Source organism: Ranitomeya variabilis, chromosome 3 (genome assembly GCF_051348905.1).
Source record: "Ranitomeya variabilis isolate aRanVar5 chromosome 3, aRanVar5.hap1, whole genome shotgun sequence".
Taxonomy (NCBI): domain Eukaryota; kingdom Metazoa; phylum Chordata; class Amphibia; order Anura; family Dendrobatidae; genus Ranitomeya; species Ranitomeya variabilis.
Genome location: NC_135234.1, coordinates 686,340,916 through 686,366,758, shown reverse-complemented (window position 1 = coordinate 686,366,758; position 25,843 = coordinate 686,340,916). Strand labels below are relative to the sequence as shown.

Genomic DNA, 25,843 nt, shown 5'->3' with positions numbered 1-25,843 from the left:
AAAAGAGAAACTTTGGCACAAATCCATTTTTTACTCGTTGTTTTCAGTGTTTACTGTGAACTTTTAAAGCACTTTACTTACTTTATAATTGCAGGGAAACATACATAATTTAGCCGAGTGCTTGGCATGTGTGCTGAAATGTGAAGCCTTGGATTGGAAATGGGTCAGCAAGCTGTATAATAACTGTGCTATAATCGTATAGAAAGGATCTCTCACTAATTTGAGCCTGTTGAACTGTGAGCTGAGATCTGGAAGTGTTAGTAATGTGTAACTCTTCATCTACTGAATAAAGATACAGCAGAGATGAGTTTGATATAACTACAAACTCTTCCACATCTATGTTGTCTCCTCTTTTTCCTTCTCACTAACTGCTGTGAGATGAAATGTGGAAGTGTTTGTAATGATACATAACTAGGCTCTGCTGTAGCTCTTCACCATAGTTGCAGAGATCAGAGAGGAGGGAGTATTATTTTCTCCCCTGCACAATGCTACCTGCTTATGATTGCTCATCCTCATGCAGGGGAAGAAGTACACACCCCTAGAGACAAATCTAGTCTCAGAGACCCCCAATGAAGCACCAGTGAATCGCACGTAAAAATTGTTGTATTCACCTCTGCAGCCACTGTTCCATGATGTGTCCTGTTTAACATTATCAAACAGGAGAAAGATCCATTTTAAGGGTTCATGATTATTATGGTAATATCAGTTTGTGACTAGTTATTTGTCTTTTACAGGTTTCTTGCTACGCCATGTGCACTACGACTAGGCCTGCAGGGCACTGGACCCCGAAAAGCTCAGCCCAATGCCATCCTAGAAAAAGTCTTCATATCCATCACAAAGGTCAGTGAGTGCATCTAGCTCCATGACCAGCTTCTTTCAGCATGCTCCATTGCTTAAAGGGGACTGGATATCGCCTCAAAAAACGCTAATTTCCTGCAAATATTTGGTTAATCTGCAGGTAAATATCATTAAAACCCTGTGTCACCAGCTGACTTAAAGCGCTGTTACTTTGGGAAAACAAAGTTTTAAACAGTTTAATCTGCACCCACTCGGTGTACTGGGTGCTGACTTTGAGTGGCAGTTCGCTCTGTACAGACCTGTAGGTGGGCTGTCACTCGAAGTGCTAGGGCACGATTACAGCCGCACTCCCAGTATACTGACCAGTGACATAATTACTCCCCTGCACTGTCCGGGTGTCTCCGGAAGAGCCGCTACACAGAGATTGCACCATGCTTAAAACTTCATTTTCTTTGTTTAGCTTCACTTCCAAGTCATCCGGCTACACAGGGCTGTAATACTCTTTGCCTGCAGATTAATCCTATAGCTGCAGGTAAATGGCGGTTTTGGTGATGTCTGGTTCCTTTTTTGTCTTCTCTAATGAATCTAATACGGAGATAAAGATAGGGATATATATAGCTACACAGAATGACCGTTCAAACCAAGCACAGTCGTTCAGTGCTCTCGGCGTGGCCACACAGTTCAGTGCTCCTACCCACCTACTTATTTTACATCTATCTCTGCCCTTCTCTGGTTCTTTAAAGCCAGAGCTGTGAATCAAAATCGAGAGGAGGTGGCTGGAGATAGAGGTAGTGTAAGTAGGTGGGCAGATGTGCGGAACGGTTTGGCCACACCAAGGGTGCACTGAGCGCTTTTGCTCGGTTTGAACAGTCATTCTGTGCTTACAGACTGCCTTAAAAAAGTTGTCACCTTTTGGCCAATGATCATCCTCAGGATTTGCTGATTTCTGGGGTCTGACCACTGGGACCCCCACGGTCACAATAACAAGACTATAAAATGGAGCTGTGACGGCACGTGCATGTCACCACTCCATATATTGTTTGTCGGACTGTCTGAGATAGATGAGTGATGTCCTCTGCTTTTTCTGGTCGTCTCATTGACAATGAATGTAACGGAGGTCGAGCATGCACGCCCCCCCCTCTATCCAAGACTGTGTTACAGATTCTGGTTCTTTGTGTTCCAGACAGGGGTGTAACTACAACAGGTGCAGGGGTTGCAATCGCACCCGGGCCCTGGAGCCTAGGGGGCCCTAAAAGTCCCTTTGGCCTATAGAAAAAGACTATTGCTATTAAAGATTTAAAATATTTGGGGGTCCCGTTGGAGCTTTCGTATTGGCGCCCATGAGTTTCAAGTTACGCCACTGTTTCCAGAGCCAAAATGTCAGTATTTCTGGGGTTAGTTACCGAAAATCTACTGATTTTGTGAATAACCCTTCAATGTAATGTAGCATTTTTTTATTTTTCATTCTACGACACCAATAAATTCTGTAATGCCATACGGATCATTGCTTCACCCTCAGTCCCTGTGGGACTCTTGATATCTTTATCTTAGGCCCAAAGATTAGGGCCATTGCACATATTTCCGTGCTTGGCACCCATGCCCTGTCCAGATTCAAACCCATTGTCTCATTGCTGCAGGTAGCTGGCGCCACCCATATGTGCTGTGGGCACAGGTTGCAGAAGTAGTGACTGGCATTTACTTCTTTATATGAATGAGTTAAAGATTGCCAAGCTGAAAATAAACAATGGGGTTTTTATATGAAGCACCTGATTTATGAGGATCCATAAATTACACATGTACATGTCTTTACCTGCAGGCTGATGCCTCGTGCCTCCTGCCATTAATCAATCCACGTTTTCTAATTATTACATGTCTAAAAGGTTTATTTAAAAATGGATTCCTTCCAATAACGACTATACGAGTGGAATTATCTGTACAGTGCTGCTTCGCTGCCTCTGCAGAACAAAAGATGTCGGCACACGGCCCATCGGTGTTATCGAAAACTGACAGCTTTATAAATGTGCTGAATCTGGGCACCTCATCGTTGGGTGGGTTAGATGTCACAGGTGTTATGATCTGGTGACATTGGAGCCGCATGAAAACTTTCTCTGGAGTCAGTGGAACCTGTACTGACCGCAAATCCTGAACTAACACCGCAACTAGAAGTAGCCGTGGGGTGTGCCTAACAAACCCTAGACACTTCGACACAGCCGGAGGACTAAATACCCCTATAGATGGAAATAGGAATGCTATCTTGCCTCAGAGCAGACCCCCAAAGGATAGGCAGCCTCCCACGAATAATGACTGTGAGTACGAGAAGAATAGACACACGCAGGTAGAAAACAGGATTTAGCAAAAGAGGCCACTCTAGCTAAATAGGTAAGGATAGGACAGATTACTAGGCGGTCAGTATTAAAACCCTTCCAAAAATATCCACAACAGATAATACAAAAAGTTCCACAATCTAACTAAAGACATGGAATGTATATCTGCCACTCCAGAGAATCCAACAAGACTGAGAAAATACTGACACAATCTAAGCTGGACAAGAAAACACAAAGAATAGCACTGAATTGTGAAGCACACAGCATGTGTGCCACAGGGAAAAAAAAACAGACACTTATCTTTGCTGATTTGGCAGAAAGGCAGGAGGAACCAGGCAGAGGTCCACACCTCCCAACAACAATTGACAACTGGCAAGGACTAATGAATCCTGCACACCTAAATACCCCAGTCAGAACTGCAATCAGCAGACACAACTGACCAGGACTGCAACCCAGGGACAACTGCATTACCACCTACTACCACCGGAGGGAAGCCAAAAGCAGAATTCACAACAGTACCCTCCCCTTGAGGAGGGGTCACCGAACCCTCACCAGCGCCCCCAGGCCTATCAGGACGAGCCAGATGAAAGGCACGGACCAGATCAGCAGCATGGACATCAGAAGCAAAAACCCAAGAATTATCCTCCTGGCCATAACCCTTCCATTTGACAAGGTACTGAAGCCTCCGCCTCGAAAAACGAGAATCCAAAATCTTCTCAACCACATACTCCGACTCCCCATCAACCAAAACAGGGGCCGGAGGATCAACAGAGGGAACAACGGGCACCACATATTTCCGCAATAAAGATCTATGGAAGACATTATGGATTGCAAAAGAGGCCGGAAGCGCCAATCGAAAAGACACCGGATTAATAATCTCAGAAATCCTATAAGGACCAATAAACCGAGGCTTAAACTTAGGGGAAGAGACCGTCTGTTATGATCTGGTGACCTTGGAGCCGCATGAGAGACTCTCCGGAATAGGTGGTACCTGTACTGACCGCAAACCCTAATCTAACACCGCAACTAGAAGTAGCCGTAGGATGTACCTAACACGTCCTAGACATCTCGACACAGCCGGAGGACTAAATACCCCTATAGATGGAAATGGGAATTCTATCTTGCCTCAGAGCAGAACCCCAAAGGATAGGCAGCCCCCCACAAATATTGACTGTGAGTATAAGAGGAAAGACACACGCAGGCAGAAAAACAGGATTTAGCAAAAGAGGCACTTCTAGCTAAATAGACAAGGATAGGACAGAATTCTAAGCGGTCAGTATTAAAATCCTAAAAACATCCACAGCAGATAATACAAATATTCCACATCTAACTAAAGACATAGAAAGTATATCTGCATCTCCTGAGAATCCAGCATGACTGAAAAATCCAAACAAAGTCTAAGCTGGACAAAAACACAATGAATTGCACTGAATTGCAAAGCACACTGCATGTGTGCACAGAGACAAAAAAACCCAGACACTTCTCTTAGCTGAATTTGCAGCAGGGCATGAGGAGCCAGAGAGAGATGCAATCCCTCCAAGTACAATGGACAACTGGCACAGACTCATGGATCCTGCACACCTAAATACCTAATAGAGCTGCAATCAGCAGAAACACCTGCCCGGATTACAACCCCAAGACAACTGCACTACCACCAACAACCACCGGAGGGAGCCCAAGAGCAAAATTCACAACACCTTCATAGGAACATGACGGGAAGACAACCAAACCAAATCCCCAACCCGAAGCTGGGAACCAACACACCGACGACGGTTAGCAAAACGTTGAGCCTCCTCCTGAGACAACACCAAATTGTCCACCACATGAGCCCAAATCTGCTGCAACCTGTCAACCACAGAATCCACACCAGGACAGTCAGAAGGCTCAGCCTGCCCAGAAGAAAAATGAGGATGAAAACCAAAATTACAAAAAAAAGGCGAAACCAAAGTAGCCGAACTAGCCCGATTATTAAGGGCAAACATGGCCAATGGCAAAAAGGCCACCCAATCATCCTGATCGGCAGACACAAAGCATCTCAAATAAGTCTCCAAAGTCTGATTAGTTCGCTCGGTCTGGCCATTTGTCTGAGAATGAAATGCAGAAGAAAAAGACAAATCAATGCCCAGCCTAGCACAAAAGGCCCGCCAAAACCTAGAAACAAACTGGGAACCTCTGTCGGACACAATATTCTCTGGAATACCATGCAAACGAACCACATGCTGAAAAAACAACGGAACGAACTCTGAAGAGGAAGGCAATTTAGGCAAAGGCACCAAATGAACCATCTTAGAAAACCGGTCACAAACAACCCAGATAACCGACATCCTCTGGGAAACCGGAAGATCAGAAATAAAATCCATAGAAATATGCGTCCAGGGCCTCTCAGGGACCGGCAATGGCAAAAGTAACCCACTAGCACGGGAACAACAAGGCTTGGCCCGTGCACAAGTCCCACAGGACTGCACAAAAGAACGCACATCACGTGACAACTAAGGCCACCAAAAGGACCTACCAACCAAATCTCTGGTACCAAAAATACCAGGATGACCAGCCAACACAGAACAGTGAACCTCAGAAATCACTCTACTAGTCCATCTGTCAGGAACAAACAATTTCCCCACAGGACAGCGGTCAGGTCTATCAGCCTGAAATTCCTGAAGAACCCGCCGTAAATCAATGGCAGAAAGGACCACCCCTTCTTTCAGAATGCCGACCGGTTCAAGGACCTCAGGAGAATCAGGCAAAAAACTCCTAGAAAGGGCATCAGCCTTAATATTCTTAGAACCCGGAAGATACGAAACCACGAAATCAAAACGGGAAAAAAACAAGGACCATCGAGCCTGTCTAGGACTCAGCCGTTTGGCAGACTCGAGGTAAATCAAATTCTTATGATCGGTCAGGACCACAATACGGTGCTTAGCTCCCTCAAGCCAATGTCGCCACTCTTCAAACGCCCACTTCATAGCCAACAACTCCCGATTGCCGACATCATAATTGCGTTCAGCAGGTGAAAACTTGCGGGAGAAGAAGGCACACGGTTTCATAAAAGAACCAACAGAATCCCTCTGAGACAAAACGGCCCCTGCCCCAATCTCAGAAGCATCAATCTCAACCTAAAACGGAAGAGAAACATCTGGTTGGCGCAACACCGGAGCAGAAGTAAATCGGTGTTTAAGCTCCTGAAAGGCAGAGACAGCCGCAGAGGACCAATTCGCCACATCAGTGCCTTTTTTCGTCAAATCAGTCAAGGGTTTAACCACGCTGGAGAAGTTGGCAATGAACCGGCGATAAAAATTTGCAAAACCCAAAAATTTCTGAAGGCTCTTCACGGATGTGGGTTGAATCCAATCATGAATGGCCTGAACCTTAACCGGATCCATCTCCATAGATGAGGGAGAAAAAATAAAGCCCAAAAAAGAAACCTTCTGCACCCCAAAGAGACACTTAGACCCCTTCACAAACAAAGCATTGTCACGAAGGATCTGAAACACCATCCTGACCTGCTCCACATGAGACTTCCAATCATCTGAAAAAATCAAAATATCGTCCAAATATACAATCAAGAATTTATCAATATAAGTCCGGGAAGATATCATGCATGAAGGATTGAAAAACAGATGGAGCGATAGTGAGCCCGAATGGCATCACAAGGTATTCAAAATGGCTTTCGGGCGTATTAAATGCAGTTTTCCATTCATCACCCTGCTTAATACGAACAAGATTATATGCCCCCCGAAGGTCAATCTTCGTAAACCAACTAGCCCCCTTAATCCTAGCAAACAAATCGGAAAGCAAAGGTAAAGGGTATTGTAACTTGACCGTGATCTTATTCAAGAGGCGATAATCAATACAAGGTCCCAAGGAGCCATCCTTCTTGGCAACAAAAAAAAAACCTGCTCCCAACGGTGAAGAAGATGGCCGAATATGCCCTTTCTCCAAAGACTCCTTAACATAACTCCGCATGGCGGTATGTTCAGGCACAGACAGGTTGAAAAGTCGGCCCCTAGGAAACTTACTGCCTGGAATCAAGTCAATCGCACAATCACAGTCCCTGTGCGGTGGAAGGGAACTGGACTTGGGCTCATCGAATACATCCTGAAAATCAGACAAAAACTCTGGAATTTCAGAAGAGGAGATTGACATCAAAGGAACATCATTATGAACCCCCCTGACAACCCCAACTAGTCACAGACATAGATTTCCAATCCAACACAGGATTATGTACCTGCAACCACGGGAAACCCAGCACGATAACATCATGCAAATTATGCAACACCAGAAATCGACAATCTTCCTGATGGGCTGGCGCCATGTGCATGGTCACCTGTGTCCAAAACTGGGGCTTATTTTTAGCTAAAGGTGTAGCATCAATCCCCCTTAAAGGAATAGGGTTCTGCAAAGGCTGCAAGGGAAAACCACAACGACTGGCAAACTCAAAATCCATTAAGTTCAAGGCGGCGCCTGAATCCACAAACGCCATGACAGAAAATGATGACAATGAGCAGATCAAGGACACCGATAACAGAAATTTAGGTTGTACAGTACTGATGGTAAATGAACTAGCGATCCTTTTTGTCCGCTTAGGGCAGACTGAATTGACATGAGAAGCGTCGCCACAATAATAACACAACCTATTCTGACGTCTGAATCCTTGTCGTTCCGTTCTAGACAAAATCCTATCACACTGCATTGGCTCAGGACTTTGCTCTAAGGACGACGCCACAGCGCGCACAGTTTGACGCTCTCGCAAGCGCCGATCAATCTGAATGGCCAGAGACATAGAATCACTCAGACCGGAAGGCGTGGGAAACCCCACCATAACATCTTTAACGGATTCAGAAAGACCCTTTCTGAAAATTGCCGCCAAAGCATCATCATTCCATTTAGTCAACACAGACCATTTTCTAAATTTCTGACAATACAATTCTGCCGCCTCCTGACCCTGAGACAGGGCCAACAAGGTTTTCTCCGCTTGATCCACAGAATTCGGTTCATCATATAATAATCCTAAAGCCTGAAAAAAGGAATCTACATTAAGCAAGGCCGGATTCCCCGATTCCAGGGAAAATGCCCAATCCTGTGGATCGCCACACAGCAGGGAGATGACAATTTTAACCTGCTGAATGGAATCACCGGAGGATCGCGGTCTCAGAGCAAAAAACAGTTTACAATTGTTTTTAAAACCCAGAAATTTGGACCTATCACCAAAAAACAAATCGGGAGTAGGAATCCTAGGCTCTAAAAGCGGAATCTGAGCAATATAATCAGAAATACCCTGTACCCTAGCAGCAAGCTGGTCTACACGAGAAGCTAATTCCTGAACATCCATGCTGGCACAAGACTCCTCAGCCACCCATAAATAGAGGGAAGAAGAGACAAAACAGACTGTAGAAAAAAAAATGGCTCAACACCTTTCTTCCCTTCTTCTGAGATGCATTTAACTCATTATGGGCCAGTTGTACTGTTATGATCTGGTGACCTTGGAGCCGCATGAAAACTTTCTCTGGAGTCGGTGGAACCTGTACTGACCGCAAATCCTGACCTAAGACCGCAACTAGAAGTAGCCGTGTGGTGTGCCTAACAAACCCTAGACACCTCGACACATCCAGAGGACTAAATACCCCTATAGATGGAAATAGGAATGCTATCTTGCCTCAGAGCAGACCCCCAAAGGATAGGCAGCCCCCCACGAATAATGACTGTGAGTAGGAGAAGAATAGACACACGCAGGTAGAAAACAGGATTTAGCAAAAGAGGCCACTCTAGCTAAATAGGAAAGGATTGGACAGATTACTAGGCGGTCAGTATTAAAACCCTTCCAAAAATATCCACAACAGATAATACAAAAAGTCCCACAATCTGAGGGTCATTCCATATCAAGTGATCCAAATATGAATATTTTTTTTTACCTTGCGTCTTTAGATTTTTTTTTTTATTTTTTTTTTTTATGAAGTACAACTTTAGTTAATTACAAATTAAAAGTTTAGAATTTTTTTCTTCATCAGTTAATTTTTTACAGATTTTTAAAGTTTTGAAAGAGCGGATTTTGGCCTGGTATGGCTTTACATTTTTCATCGTATCTCGGGTTAGAATTAAGATATAGAGGTGGGAGAGGCATCATTTTTCTCAGAACGGTACCGGCTTTCATTTGATATGTCACAAGACTATGTTTCTTTATATTTTGTTTTGGAGAAATCAAATTAAAAATTTTGATGCGCAATTCTGAAAAAAACGTATGTTTTAAAATTGTGAAAACATGCATGTGTGTTACTTGTGTCCTTGTTTATATTTGTACAGGGATTCAACTTGGGATCTATCAAATTTGTATTTTTCTTTAAGCCTTGAATCATCTGATTTTATGTTTGTGCGAGTTTCTTCCTTTTTTCTTTTCAAATTACAACTTATTGCATTCAACATTCATATGTAACAATAAAGAAACACAAAAAACAAATACCGAAGTGCCAGAATAAGGCCTCTTTCACACTAGCGTCGTGCACTGCACGTCGCTATGCGTCATTTAGCAGAAACAACGCATCCTGCAAAATTGCTTGCAGGATACGTTTTTTCTCCATAGACTTTTATTAGCGACGCAGTGCAACGCATTGCCACACGTCGCAACCGTCGTGCGACGGTTGCGTCGGTCCGTCGCCACCAAAAAACGTTGCATGTAATGTTTTTTGGTGCGTCGTCTGCAGCATTTCCGACCGCGCATGCGCGACCGGAACTCTGCCCCCACCTCCCTGCACCTCACAATGGGGCAGCGGATGCGTTGAAAAACAGCATCTGCTGCCCCCGTTGTGCGGCGCTTCATTATGCGTCGGTGCGCCGCAACGTCGCATTTCGACGTGCAGTGCACAGCCCTAATGTGAAAGTAGCCTAAATACATCTTAATCATCATAACAACTTACCCAGTATTTTCAACCTGAATTCTTTGAACAAGCCAAAAGATAAAAGGTGATCACATCCTCAAGTGTGGTTTTCTAAATTCAGTCTGATCCTAATTATATGTTAAAAACAAGATTAAAAGAACCAATATTTCTACCACCTATTTATACATGGAACAATTTTTTTTCTACTATATCACTAAACATGTCATTTCTGAAGTGTTTAAGAAGAATAGTCCAGTAGTTAAATCCTCGTACTATAAAATATGAACTAATCAAACAATAGTAGGTTTTTACACTGGCCTCTTATAATCAATGTGTCCCTTCTAGTGGGTGAAATGTCATCTTGTCCATAAGCGCTCACTAGCAATGGCCGTTTCCTTCTGTGTCAGAGTATGTGCGGCTGTCATGGTGCTCGGCTCCACCTGAGTTATGTCTGATTTTTGTTCACTTTTACAATGTCTGGTTTTCTTGGATACACAAAGGACGGCGCTGGACCAGACGGTGCAGAAAAGTCACTTCTACGTCTTCATTTTCACAATCTTTGGAGAGTCCAGTAGCCACCAGTGCCGATCATATTCACAGGTCACATAGCCAGTTGTCATCCATTGCCGATCTTGTGCCGCCTTCTACCACGTCATGGACATCACTGTCTTTATTTCCACTACATGGGATGACAGTCCGGTATTGAGTCCCTGTGATGGGTTCTGCTTCCTGTAACCAATATAACAAACTCTCCTCCTCCCCATAGTCCTGGTTTGTACAATACATGAACTGGATGTTAAGAATATTTTTCTCCCTCCATTTGAGGAGTTGCATCGGTGATAAGATTTGGTGTGAATACAGTCTGTGGAGGCCCGAGCTGCCGGCCTGTCATCAGCTCTGCAGTCACCGTCTACCCCTGGTCATCCTCAGCCCTAACAAAGATTCTCCTCTGTCCTCTCCTGCTTCTAAGCTCTAACATAATAAAATAATACAGTAATATCTAGCAATCATGGATTATTTGGTAAATATAGACCCCACACTGTTAGATCACAGGCTGAACAGATCTGAAATCAAGATTTTTGAACTGACACTGTAATAGTTTTATTTTTTAAAATATGATCCCATCACGATCCCAGCTTGTATTTTGGTACAGATGTGGCTAGGAGCATAGCAGGCACATGTGCAGTTTTTGAAATTTTTAAATTAAACGTTTTTTTCGGAAATGTGTTTTAAAGTTTTGCGCTTGTGTTCGCATAGGTAAAATATTATCAAAGATACTCTTATGACATATCTGGTGAAAGCCTGCACAGTTCTGAGTAGGATGGTGTTAATTTGGTTTCTCTATCTCTTTTCTAGCCTGAGTTATGGGGAGAAATGTAAAGGCAGGCAACACCGAAATTCGCACTTTTTCCGAATTTTGAAAATCAATAAAAAATAAAAAAAAAAATATCTAGAATGTTTTCTTCTTCACATTTTGCATTCTCTGACACACTATTACCAAATAACAAAATCTCAAAAGAATTAAAAATATAGTGGTAAAAATCATTGGTTCACTTGACATGGAATGACCCCTAAAGACATGGAATGTATATCTGCCACTCCAGAGAATCCAACAAGACTGAGAAAATACTGACACAATCTAAGCTGGACAAGAAAACACAAAGAATAGCATTGAATTGTGAAGCACACAGCATGTGTGCCACAGGAAAAAAAAATCAGACACTTATCTTTGCTGATTTGGCAGAAAGGCAGGAGGAACCAGGCAGAGGTCCAACACCTCCCAACAACAATTGACAACTGGCAAGGACTAATGAATCCTGCACGCCTAAATACCCCAGTCAGAACTGCAATCAGCAGACACACCTGACCAGGACTGCAACCCAGGGACAACTGCATTACCACCTACTACCACCGGAGGGAACCCAAAAGCAGAATTCACAACACACAGGTGTCTGACAAAAAGACGCAATGGACATATTGGAGCGGTTGTCAGTCAAACAAAAACTTCCTTTTTCAAGCAGAAGGCGCTCTAGGTGTCATTCATTTTTGTCTGCGGTTTTGTAAACTTGGTTTATTTAGTGTTTTTTGGTAACTTACTGAATACCTTTAGACTTTCTTTTTCATTTTTTTTATGTCTACGTGTTTTTTTTTTTGTTTTTTTTTTGAAAGCCATAAAATATTGAAGAAAAGGCTGGTGATTATTGAAGCAAAAGTCTTATGCAAGCCATACACTTTAGGCAAAGTTCAAAATGTTGTCAGTGTCTGATGGTGACATCCAGACTGTCCCCCAATAGCTGGATCAGGGAAGATCTGACCACATGTGTTTATTAGAGGCACGGCTAACCCCGCACTTATGTATATGGCTAGAGTTATCATTGTGACATGGCCACCTTGACTGTAAATCACTGACAAGTTAAGACCAACGCCAGCCATGTACAGTAGATGGTGGTCAGTGAGCTATAAGGGAGAAGGTGTGGGGGGGGGGGGGACCTCCAGTGATTAAATCAAGAAGGAAATATGTTTTTTATAGAAAAAAAATAAAAATTTTATTCGGTACAGTAGTGCATTAAAAAAGACATGGATCCTGGTCACCACAACCTGGGATGAACAACCAACGCGTTTCAGCCAGGAGCCTTAATCATAGTATGTATCACCCTGGACTGGACAGGTTTCTAATATAGGTCACAAGACTCCATAAAGTACCACACAGATTTAACACACAACGTTAGGAGGAAGAATAAAAAATACATAGGTATGAAAAGAAAAAAGGAATGTTAACCACTAAAAAGATAAACCATAACAAATAGAAAAATCAATTAAACTTGATTATATTGTAGAATAAGATCTTGTCGTAGATTCAGACCATGGGGGACTCTGGTCTGTAACTTAAAAATCCAGAAAGATTCGCGGTTCACCAATTTTGGCCTCAAATCGCCTCCTCTTAGGTCTGTAAAAAAAAATTTTTTAATGTGCTACTGTACCGAATAAAAAATGTTTCATATTTTAAAAAAAATATATATTTTCCTTCTTGATTTCATCGCTGGAGGTTTTTTTTCCCCACCTTCTCCCTATTTGCTGACGTCCAAGACGGAAAGGGCTCCGGGAGGTGTTACTTCATCCAGCAAGGTGCTGCAACACATGGTGAGCTGACGTTTCCCTCTATTGCTTCTCTGTGAGCTAAAAGCAGCTGCCAGACATCTTCTTTCTGGTCTTGTGGAAAAACAAATTGCCAGAGACGTGGACCGTCTTCTATGTTGACATTAGATCTTGTGTTTCATGGTGTGCTAAAAAGGGGTTTGTGCCAAATTGGTAAGTTGTCACTTCAGGCTACCACCCGTAGTGCAGGAGGTAACTTATTAATTGCTGGTCTGACCATTGGGCTTTCGCCAAATCTAAGAACAGAGCGGATCTTGAATGGAGCGGAGGTCAAGCATGCACACCGTCGCCCAATTTGTTTCCATGGGAGGGCCGGTGCGGGCTTGACCTCCCACTTTATTCTCGGATTAGGTGGAGGCCCATTGGTGGGATCCCCTGCTATTAATAATTTACCTCCTATCTTAATGAGGGTATTCTAAGGTGATACCTAACTACTAAGTTTAGAAGATATGTAAATAAGGGGTTGTAAGTGTGAACACGTAGGGCTTCATAGACATGTGAGGTTGTACGTGGGATTCTTTCCAGTAGAGACTATCTAGCCCGTTCTGTTCACCCCTGACTTCCCACAGGCCTTGTATCCCCGACCTGCGGTGGGGAGGAGGAGACAACACGGTGGCTCTTCTGGAATGTTTGACTGTATAAAAAGTATGATGTATCCAAGCAGACACACCTGAAATATATTATCTGTATTATCAGTTAGTCCATCACCATTTTTGTGCCTTTGGGTTTTCTTTTGGTGTTACCTTTTATACTTATTCTAATAAACGTTCTTTTTAAGGGTTATATATTCAAACTTCTCAACTTGACCCAAACCCTCAATTATGGGATTACTGCCCGTCTGTGGTCCATCGTTCAGATCTGTTATGAGGACAGAGTTCACTTTCCTAGATGACCGTGTCCTGTGAGACATTGGCACTTGGGTGTGAAATGACGGAGCGGTATCAGGGAGACGCTTTCCCACCTGGTCCTGTGGGTAATAAGATTTATCGGCTTGCTTTGCACCTTGTACTCTATCATGTGGGTAAGGGGTGGATATAGTGACTTGTGCGGTTTGTTTTCCTCTCCTTCTTTCCCCACATAGCATTCTGTAGCTCTTTAATACAAACAGATTATGGAAATAATACACATTAAAGATTTTTTTTTTTTCCCGCTGAAAATCTTTGAGCATTTTTATTGTACAATTTTTTTTCGACTGACCTATTTTTAAAGCATTTTTTCAGAGTTTTTGGTGTGTCCTGAATCCTTTAAAAATGTAACAGCAAGTAACGTTAGAATACTTTCTTCTGAGCATTTAGTTTGTGCTCTTTCCAAGCAGATCCACCTGAAGGAAAGACGTCTTATGCACATACCCTTACAAATTGGTTATCATGAGGTCCTTGAAGTCTAGTGTTTTTTTTCTCCTTAGTTTTGGTTTTGTATAGCCTTTTTTGCTGCTAGAATAGTCCTGCTATTAAAGCCAATGTGAATTATTTGGCCCCATTTTGTGTGGTGTGTGTGAACAGGGCCTTTGTTTCTGAGGAGTCTGTTTAGATTGTGCATGTATGTGGGGGAAATACTTTTCACAAGTAAATTGCCTCCATCTTGGCCCCTGTTTATTCTTAGAGTGAAGATTTTCTAATTGAGGGCTGAGTAATTAGAACAATGGTTGGATTAGACTTGTGTTTAATGGGCTCATCCTCATAAGCGGGTAAAATTACAAATTTCTAACCTCGTGTCAGTACATCACCTGTGGCCATATCTTTGCTTACATGAAGACAATGCTGTAAACGGCATTACCGAGAACATCTCCATTCATCTCTTGATTATTCCCTCCTCATTATCCATATGGTCTGTAGACAGAGTAAACACGCGCAGTCTGTATACCGCTGCCGTATACTGGAGCAGTCGGTGTCATATTCCTAGGTTTAGTCTGACGGGCAGATGTGCTCATTGTCGTGCATCAGATAAACCCCGAGGCTTTGTCCTGCCGTGAATAGGACTATGTAACCCAATAACAGCGGGACGTGATTGATCTCTCTGGACTGGATAATGCTTCCATAATGGGTTATTTTGAGAGTGTGATCTTCCTGACCAATGTGTTCACCCCTACCCTCAGAAGCCCAGGACTTCTTGCTTTACACTGGTGTCGGCTGAATGAGTTCGGCCAACGGTCTAATGTGCATGGGGGCACTGGCCGGCTGGTTGTTGTAATTCAGGCAAGTCCAATTTCAGATTGCCAATTCTATTGTTCACCCAGGGGTAAGCCGACAGCCGATGTGTCAGATGGTGGGTCTCTCATAGAGCGCTCAGCCGATTGAGCGCCCCTGTGTATGGAAGATGGAAGAGTCGGCTGAGATGGCTGTTGGCCAAACAACTAGCCGAAACATCGTTCCGCGGACAGCCATCTAATGTGTGTTGGCAACCTGTGAGATGGCCGTCTGTTGAACGAGCGATCTCTCTCCCCCCACACACACACCCACACCCAATAAACAAGAGCATTCGGCCAAGTGGTCATGTTTTTTGTTTATTTGTTGTTGTTTTTTTGCAAATGATGAGGAGAAAGCTGCTGTAACCCTGAAAATAAAGTTCTAACTGCCCAATCCTTATTTCCCCCTCGCGTTCATTCAGTTGGGCCATACACATCAGCTGGTCAGCCGGCCCCATCTAACACATTTGGGGGCCTGTAGATGAGATTAGGTGATGTGCTGTATTACATGGGCAAAGAGGAAACCACAAATAGTGGCATCACCCTGTGGTCACTGCCGGTTTGCTTATATCACATACCGTTTATGCACAGTACTGCCCAGTGAATGTGAGGAATGGGAGCCAGTACTTCCCATGGTACTGGTAACCAGTATTAAAGGGGTCGTTCAAGAAAGTGTATTAATAGCAGAAAGTATAGTAAAGCCAAGAAAACAAACATGACTCTCCCATTAATCTGCTCTGCTGTCCACTGCCGGCCTTTATTTTCCTAGAGCAGTAATCTGCAGTGCATGTTGGTATCACCCCTGTGGCCGGTGATTGGTGTGAGTGACCACAGTGGGCAGGTCAGCAGTTCAGTAATATAATAATTAGATTTTTTTTTTTTTTTTAACCTTCTACAATGAATGATTACATTCTATAAATCTTTCTTGTGGACTTGACCAGGATGGTCAGAAACCAATAATGTTTTTGGCTTTGTCTGCTGATCCTAGTAGTCACATGACCTGTGTCCTCCTCACTATTATTTACACTGTGCAACTCTTTAAACTTTTCCTGGTATGTTTTGAAGCCCATGTTTTCTCGCTTTATTGCTTTACGCTGTATGAATTAATTCAATTGTTTTTTTTAGAAAAATCTTCTATTTTTACAGAAGACCTTACATTAAATGTTTCATGCAAACACGATAATCAAAAAGCACGTAGTTATATAAATATCCGAGAGCATTATTCAATGATTTGGCTCTCCCAAAAATCAGAAGTATACTTGGTAGGTGTATTACTCCACATAGAACATTTGAAAACCAGCGAAAAGGAATATAAACACCAAGATTATATTAAAATATAAACTTTTAGTATATTGTTATATTAAATAAGTTTATCAAAAATCACACATGACAGACAAAAATACATAAAAATCTGACATGCAAAGGAGGAGGAAAAAAACAACCGATACACTAAAGGTAGGACACAAGTCCACTATACGACCAGGGTGAGTCAATAAGAGTACTGTAATGTTAATAATCACAAGCAAGTGCTTTACATCTTTTGAGCACTATTATCCCATGATATGCTCTAATCTAGTGTATCCAATGACAACACGTATTGATAGGATAAAGTGTATGCTCACCCATAATAGGTCCGGACTATCAAGTGACCTTCCCATGGCCCCGGACGCACGTTTCGCGTGATCGCTTCTTCAAAGGGGAAGTGACTTCCCCTTTGAAGAAGCGATCACGCGCAGGTTTCTCAGTGTGTGAGATGTAATGATACAGTCCTGATCTCCTGGTCTAACCTCCTGCATAATTAGAAAGCACAGATGACTAACACCTTTCAGATAAGATCCATGTGAGGTGAGGGGCAGCTCAGTGTAGTTAGATGTGTCTCATTACAAACCCTTCTATCAGCTCACCGATCACCATCAGCTCTGCTATGCTGCCTCTCCTCATACACTGTCCGCAGATGTGTTCATGTCACACTTGTGTCTGTTGTGCTCAATTTTCAATCTCTCTGCAGTGAGAGCAGGGCAGGGTCTCATTACATGTCACACAGGAGTAGTCCAAAACAGCCTGCTTACTCCTGTGAGATGTAATGACTGTCCAGAGCTCGCTGCAGAGCGATTTACAATTTGCTTGAGCACAGCAGAAATAAGTGTGATTGACACTCTGTAATCAGGAGAGCTGATAGAAGGGTTTGTAATGTGACACAGCTAAAGTCAGCTGCTCTGCCTCCTGCAGGAGGTTAGACCAGGAGATCAGAGCTGACAAATCTGCTCTAAGCTGGGGCCATGTTCTTCCTTCCTTTGGTTATTTTTGATAATATATCTGCAACAGAGAGGCAAAATTGAATAAAACAATTTATTGTGCTTAGTTCAGCATGAAAAAATTGGTGAAAAATCCTCTTTATTACGGTTAATCTCTGAATAAATTAACATGCTAGTAACATACCATGGTTAAAAAATAAAAAATAAAAAAACTACAAAAGTGTATTGAAGCTTAAATTTTAAAAGGGTCCAGCCGTGAAATTTTTATTTATTTATTTTCTCGGCACAGGTCTGAGGGTAGTTGAGAGAAATTGAAATTTATTTTAGTTTTTACTGATCTCCCACCTAACTCCCCACCACTCTTTCCATTAAAATGCTGCCTTGGTCCCCACCAGGGCAGCTAATGGCCAGCTCGCTAAGCTAATCATTGGCTGTTCCAAGCCCTTTGCCAAAAATTAAAAACATTCCCAGGTAAATCACTTTTTAAAATGCATTTTCCAGTTTAAAATAAAGTTGTCTCCAGGTGAGTTTACAGTTAAAAAAAAATAAAATAAAAATTGGGCTTTTATTTACCCTTTCCCAGTCAAGTGCTGATTCTCTGCCAGTTCCCCAGCCTTTTGGTCTACAGTTCTGTTATGGTGACATCGCTGCAGCCCATCACTTGTCTTGTACCATCTACATTGGCAGAGCTGATAAGCTCCGTGTCCTCAGCTGCTGCAGCCAAACAGGGACCCTAGACTGCAGTGAAGACCTGCCCTTCCTGGGTCCAGTGCATAGGTTGTGTGTTTTTTTTTTTTTTTTTTTTTTTTTTGAGCCTCTGAGGTGGCATGTAGTTATGAATAAAGAGCTGCTTGTAAAGTATTATAGGAGGTATATAACCCTGTTATTTTAACGCTGCTGTTGAATATTCCCCAGTGTCCCGATGGGAAGCACCTGGAAGGGCTATCAAAACAGCTGGACTGGGATGCACGTAAAATTCAGAGGTGGTTCAGGCAGAGGCGGAACCAGGATAAGCCAAGCTTAGTGACCAAATTTACAGAGAGCATGTAAGTAAAAAAAAAAAAATATATAAAAATACTGCCCTAAGTCATGCATTGGACTGCCACTTATGTCCTTATCCATATTCATCCGTTTTGAAGTTGTACACATAAACAAAAACGAAAGCGTGCTGTGAAAATTGAAAATCGTTCCCAATGACTGATTAGTCTGTTTCTTGCAATATGCAAGAAAACCTGTGACTGCGTCCTCCCCTTCAGGATATGTTCACATATCACTGTTTTTGTTGCGATAATACAGGCTCTTTTATTGCACTCTTATTACAACCACAATGCTGGACGTCTGGCAGACAACTGAACGTGGATTACATAACACTGATTGGAAAAGAATGAGTTGTATTATACCTGTGAAAGAGGGCTAAGAAAACAAAATGAAATGCAAGAAAAAAGTGGAACTGCTAATATACACACATAATTATATATAAATATGCATGAATACATACAGCGGGTGAAAGAAACTGTATATGTTCAATACTTCTAAGTAAATTTGTAAAGGTGCTATTGTCATGAAATCACCACATGTTGGTAACGACCCATCCAATCCACACAGGCAGAGAAATTAAACCACAGATGTCCATCAATTGTTACGTGTAATAATAAGAAATGACACAGGGAAAAAGTATTGAACACATCATGGAGGAGGAGGTATGGAAAGTCGCGACACTAGCTGAAATTGGTCAGTAATTAGAAAGCAATCCTGCCACTTAATTAAAAATATCAGCTGGGTTCAACTGATGGTGTATAAAAAGGCATCTCATTACCAAGGTGCCACACAAGAAACTTTTCATGATGGGTCAAGCCAGTGAGCTGTCTCAAGACCTTCTCAACCTTATTGTTGCAAAGCTTACTGATGGCATTGGTTACGGAAGAATTTCTAAACTACTGAAAGTTCTAGTGAGCACTGTTAAAGGATCTAATCCACAAGTGGAAAGAACATTATTTCTGGCCACAACTATGTACTCTGCAAGATTTCAGACAGACGAGTGATAAGAAGTGATATCAGAAGTGTTGTCCAAGAGCTAAGGACCACTAAGGACTAAGGAGAGCTACAGACAGACCTGGAATCAGCAGGTACAGTTGTTTCAAAGAATACTATAAGTATGGCACTCCACCTCCATGGCCTGTATGTACTCACACCACGCAAGACTCCATTTCTGAACAAGAAACATGTTATAGCGCGAATATAGTTTTCTCAACATTTAAAAAAGCCTGTGAATACTGGGAGAATATAGTCAGATCAGATGAGACCAAAAGCTCTTGAGCTGTTTGGATGCCATAATACACACCATGTTTGGGGGCCAAAAGGCACTGCATATCACTCCAAAAATGTCATACCAACGGTGAAGTTTAAAGGTGGGATCGTCATGGTGTGGGAATGTTTTTAATCATAAGTCACTGACAAATTTCATATGATTGAAGAAAGGATGAATGGACAAATGTAACTTGACATTCTTGATAAAAATCTGCTTCCATCCACTAGGGTGATTAAGATGAAAATGAGGGTGGACATTTCAGCAAGACAATGATCCCAAACACACGGCCAAGGAAACTCTCAATTGGTTTCAGAGAGAAAATAAAGCTGCTAGAATGGTGGAGCCGATCACCGTACCTGAATCCGATAGAAAATTTATGGAAGGAACTAAAGCTCAGAGTTCATAGGAGCCCACGGGACCTTCAGGATTTGAAGAGTGTTTGTGTGGAAGAATGGGCCAAAATCACTACTGAGCAATGCATGCGACTAGTTTCTCTATACGGGAGGCTTCTCGAAGCTGTCGTCACCAAAAAACGAAGCATTAGATAAATTTTAGTAAGCGTGTGCAATAATTTTTCCCTGTCATTTCTCATTACACATTTAATTTATGGACATCTATGGTTTGATTTCCTTGCTTGTGTGGATTGGATGGGTTGTTAGACATCTGGTGATAACTTCATGTCAATAGCACCTTTATAAATATATTTACTTAGAAAATTGGTGTTCAGTACTTATTTCACCCGCTGTGTATATAGAATTGTAAAAAAAAACCTATTGGGATTGATGCGCCGATCATGTATTTTTCCACTTCCTTTTTTAGTTGTTTCTGGACACTTGCATTGTGAGATTGCTAGGTGTGGTGGGTTTTATCACAATCAGGTGTGGCCATGCTTTGCTAAATTTTCCTTCTAACCAAATAATCTAGATTCCTAGATTATTCAGTGCAGACTTCACAAGCCCTTAAACGGGTACTCCGGGGAGATAAAATATTTTAATCCACATGCCTTTATAAACTATAAAGCCAACATCCATAGTATTGCTTGTGATCTTGACAGTACCGGCAATGCAGTGTGATGTGGGACCCGTGGTTGTTACTAGAAGCCAGGAGCAGGTCATGCCCCCTGACCTGTGAGGACACCTCCCAGAAGGGAGCAGATCTACTGTCACATTCAGTAGCGGGTACTGTCAAACTTACAGACAATACTATGGATGTTATCTGTATAGTTCATGAAGGCATGGCCATTAAAATACATTTACTGTTTTCCTCCAGTGTATTTTCACAATGGGATAAGCCATGAAGCCTGGTCTGAGTTTTGACCAGCTCGCCTTCTTTCTCTTTCTAGGTGGAGGTTTCTATTTTACCTATATATCTTTTCCTATGGAGTATGGTTTCTGTGGACGGTAAGTAGTCTTCCTGCACGTCAGTCACAGCCAGTCTCCGAGAACAGGGTTTATACAGTAAACGGCCAGAAAACGGCTGCCAAGTTACAGAAATACTCCTTCAGAATGTGTCGGCTGACACAAGGTTTCTGAGATCTACTGTTTTGACCGTGAATGGAAATTGGCAATATTTTCTTGGTTTGATAGAACAAGCTAAACAATGTGTAATCCTCTGCCTGGCACAATCGCCTTCTAACTGGAAGCAATGGACGGCATTTTTTTCTGTGCTCTCACATTTGCCAAGTTCAAAGTGCAGATACTTCCTGTCTGCTAATTAAACATTAGCGGTATATTCCGTTGTATGCGGTATGTCCGCCACCAGCTGTTAACTCTTTACATCCACAAGTGGGCGCGTAAAGCAATAATAATTTATGTGCTAAGCAAAAGCAGTCTCTAAAATAGTCCAAAATATCATCATATATCAAAGTTGTCATATAGAGGGATAGCTAAGATATGCAATTGCTTTATGATCTGGAGTGGTGGGGTCTCACTTCTGGGAACTTCACAATACTGATTTAAAGAAAAAAAAAAAAAATATTACAAAAATACATGCCTGTCACCAGAACCCTACACTGCTCAGCTCTGCTGCTCACTGTAGTCAGTTGGTAGCCTTTGTGGCCATTAGTGGTCCTGACATCATCCCTTCCAGTGTGGTGAAGAAGCTGCATTGGAGTGGGAACTGATTCCAGGGGCTTTTTTTTTTTTTTTTTGAGACAACATAGCAACTTTGGTCTTGACATGTCATGTATCCCGATACCGCTGGGTCGGGCATCCCCCCCACTTCCCCCAAGACCACTGGGTCGTGCTTCCCCCCCCCCACTTCCCCCGAGACCGCTGGGTCGGGCTTCCCCCCACTTTCCCCTAGACCGTTGGGTAGGGTTTCCCCTCCACTTCCCCCGAGACCGCCGGGTCAGGCATCCCCCCCACTTCCCCTGAGACCGCTGGGTCGCTGCCGCATTCACCATGCATGACACTCATAAACATTTCTTACTGTTTTTAAAGAGGAACCCCTCTTGTGAATTCATTTTGTACTTATGGCTGTGAGCATCATAGTGATTTTCTATGTATATTTTTCTTTTTGCAGTCACCCTGGTTCTGGGATACTCGACAGTGCTGGTACAACTACCCCTATCAGGTAAAGATTACTGCAGCTTCACATCATATTCAGGACTTGAGCAACCAAAGCTGATATATATATATTTCCCCATTACAAGATGTTCCTGTGCTATACTGTACACTGTGCCTGCAATGCTCTGAATTCTCTCTTGCACCCCCTAATGCCCCACTTATTACAGTGGCCCATTGTGCGACTGATGACACACCGGTGCCTGCTGCAGTCAGGTTACACAGTGGCAGTAACTTCATAGGGCGGTGTGAAGGTGAGAATGGAGCATGGCTGCTTTCCTGTTCCTGCTCTCTCACCAGTCCTATTAGTACAGCAGTGTGACAGATCCGCCATGTCCTTGGAGGCTTCAGATTCTCCTTCATGTACCCATCAACAGTTGGAAGAAAAAAAAAAAATGACCTGACGTTGTACTGATTTTATGTAACTAAAGAATAATATTGAAAAGCTCCATTCGCATCATCATAACTTCCAATTTTGACCACAACGGTGTCAACCGAACCCCAATATACTATTAGGGTCCATCGGGTTCTGTGTAGCATCTGCCACTTTCATGATAGAAGAAATGGCACCGAAGATGCTCACATGGCCCAAAATGGAAAATTCTGATATAAATTTGTTTCAATTTCATCCACTTTCCAAAGATGTGTGAAGGGAGCATGAGAGCCTCTTATTCATGTGCAGATGCCGATACAACTTAGAGCTGTTTCTACACTGTAGACCATCCCACAAGAGAATAACCTCCACCTTTAGGACGCAGTCAGACAGCGTTATGAATCTGAACGTGGTGCACGGACTGGCCAGCGGCTCTTCTGACCGAGCAGGACCACGTCAGGTATTTCTATGCAGCTGTCACGCTTGGGTTGGGAGAGCCGCCGGCCAGTCCGTGCACTGCGATCACATCTCATTCCAATTTATATGGCCTGTCAGACTGCGCCCTTAGATTGATATATTGCAAAGTTCCACGCAAGCGTAATATAGGGGTATAGAAAGGTTCCCATAAGAGCTGCAATTTGCTGTCGACTGGACGTCTAACGGCTGAACTTGCAGCTTATTATAGGAGTGTATAATTCTTTCCGTTCTGCTCATTTCATGGTGAGGCTGAGACTTGTGGTTGTGATATGATGTGACAGTGGCTTAATGTAGTGCAGCAAATCCTTGAGTTAAAGGAGAAATATGGATTTGGCTAGTAGAGGATGACCTAGCCTGACCACAAGTGGTCCCCTTTCTCAGATAAGCAGGACTGTACACAGTTTAGTCTCTGGATGGAAATAAGTATTTTTCTTTTCATTACAATCAAACTTAGATATTGGTATCGCAAAATGTGTTGGAAAGTTGCACTAATCTTCATTACAACACTATGTCTTTACTTCCAAAAAAACGGTTTGTGCTTAGTATTTCTCCGTCCGTACCAGAGGCAGGTTTTCATTTTTTAACAGGTTTCTTTGTTTGTTAGGAAACCATAACCATTTTGCTAGCCATGCCCATTTTACCATACACTTTCATCAACCACATGATACAACTAACGGTAACTAGAAGTAAAAGCGCTTTACCCTACTTGCCCAACCTGTATCTTTATCTGTAGTCTCAATGCCTCCTGTCCAGTCCACTTTGCTCCAGTTACATTGTGTCTTCTTAGTGTAGTATTAAAGAGGTTTTCTACAAGTTTTTAAAATTAGTACTAAAGAATCCCTGCTCAAATTGGAAAGGACAACCTCTTGTCCCTCTGTTACTTCAATTGTCCGCAGCACCTAATCTCTGGCCTCAGCAGCTACAGGCTAAATTTGTGCCAAATACCACCACAGTGACCACACAAAATATTTTCCACCACATAGTGACTGAATAATACCACATACAAGGGACAAATACTACCACATCATGACCAGACCAAATATTAACACCATATAGTGACCGAATAATACAACATACAAGGGGCAAATAGCGCCACATCATGACCAGACCAAATATTACCACCATATAGTGACCGAATAATACCACATACAAGGGACAAATGGCACCACATCATGACTAGACCAAATATTACCACCATATAGTGACCGAATAATACCACATACAATGGAAAAATACCACCACACCATGGCCAGACCGCATATTATCAATACATAGTGACCGAATACTATCACATACAAGGGACAAATAGCACCACATCATGACCAGACCACATATTACCACCATATAGTGACTGAATAATGCCACATACAAAGGACAAATACCACCACAGTGACCACACAGCATATTTTCCACCACATAGTGACCGAATAATACCACATACAAGGGACAAATATCACATCATGACCAGACCACACAGTACTACCACAATAATACTAATACCACATAAAAGGGATAAATACTAGTGATGAGCGAGCGTGCTCGGATAAGATTTTATCCGAGCATGCTCGTGTGCTAATACAGTATCTTTGACGTACTCGAGTATTATATTCGAGTTGCCATGTCTGCATGTCTCGCCATTGTTCGACAGCCGCAACACATGCAGGGATTACCTAACCAGATCACATTTTACCACTACATAGTGAACGGATAATACTACTGTACTACAATAATGATCATGAATAAAAACCACAATACGAACACTAGTATTGCCATCAGTGCCACTATAAGCAGGAGCTCGGTGTATAGTGTACAGGTAATTGTGATCACCAGTGCCATTATACACAGAGGCTCTGTATATATTGATCACCGGTGACATTATACACAGGAACTCTGTATATAGTATACAGATAAGTGATCACTAGTGATATTATCCACATGAATTCTGTATATAGTGTACAGTATACAGTTAATACAGTGATGTCTCTAGGTGAAGTCCTACATCTTTTCTTCTTCATCCAGTGCAGACCACTATCACATCTTCAAGCCAGGACTTGTCTCTGCAGAAAATGGCAAACATCTATAGCTGATGGCTTCCAGAGCACATTCCCCACTTTTTCCCCGATTTACCAGATGAAGAAAAAAGCGACAGTGCCACCCAGCACAGTAACAAAACCTCCCTTTTTTCCCTCCATTAAAAACCGCATCCTGAAAAGTAAAATATATTACAGCAGTAATAATGTTCCCTAATTGGCCCCTACAGTAATTATGTCCTCCACTTGTCACCATGAAGCAATAATCAATGTTCCTCATCTGGCCCTCTTCCTGTAATAATGGCCCCCTATGTTCTCCCGTCCTATAATGGCCCCATATTGCCGCTATTCTATATATATTTCCAGTGGTGTCCTCTTCCTCCAATATGTGTGGCGTGGATGGGCCGGCGCATGGCCGTGACATCATACGCTGGCGGCATCAGCTTCTAGTCTTTGTTGGGCTGGTGGCTGTTATATATTATGGTGCAGGAAGTCTGTGGCTTT

General features: G+C 42.6%; 1 protein-coding gene across 2 annotated transcripts in view; it reads left to right on the top strand.

The window, feature by feature from the left end:
* CERS5 (ceramide synthase 5) overlaps positions 1 to 25,843 on the top strand; it is a 91,816-nt gene that overhangs the window by 40,089 nt on the left and 25,884 nt on the right. For both annotated transcript variants that reach the window (XM_077298068.1, XM_077298067.1), the window contains exons 2-5: positions 735 to 840; positions 18,503 to 18,633; positions 21,238 to 21,295; positions 22,419 to 22,469. In XM_077298068.1, coding sequence (XP_077154183.1) covers positions 735 to 840; positions 18,503 to 18,633; positions 21,238 to 21,295; positions 22,419 to 22,469 — 346 coding nt within the window. The remainder of the gene's footprint in view (positions 1 to 734; positions 841 to 18,502; positions 18,634 to 21,237; positions 21,296 to 22,418; positions 22,470 to 25,843) is intronic.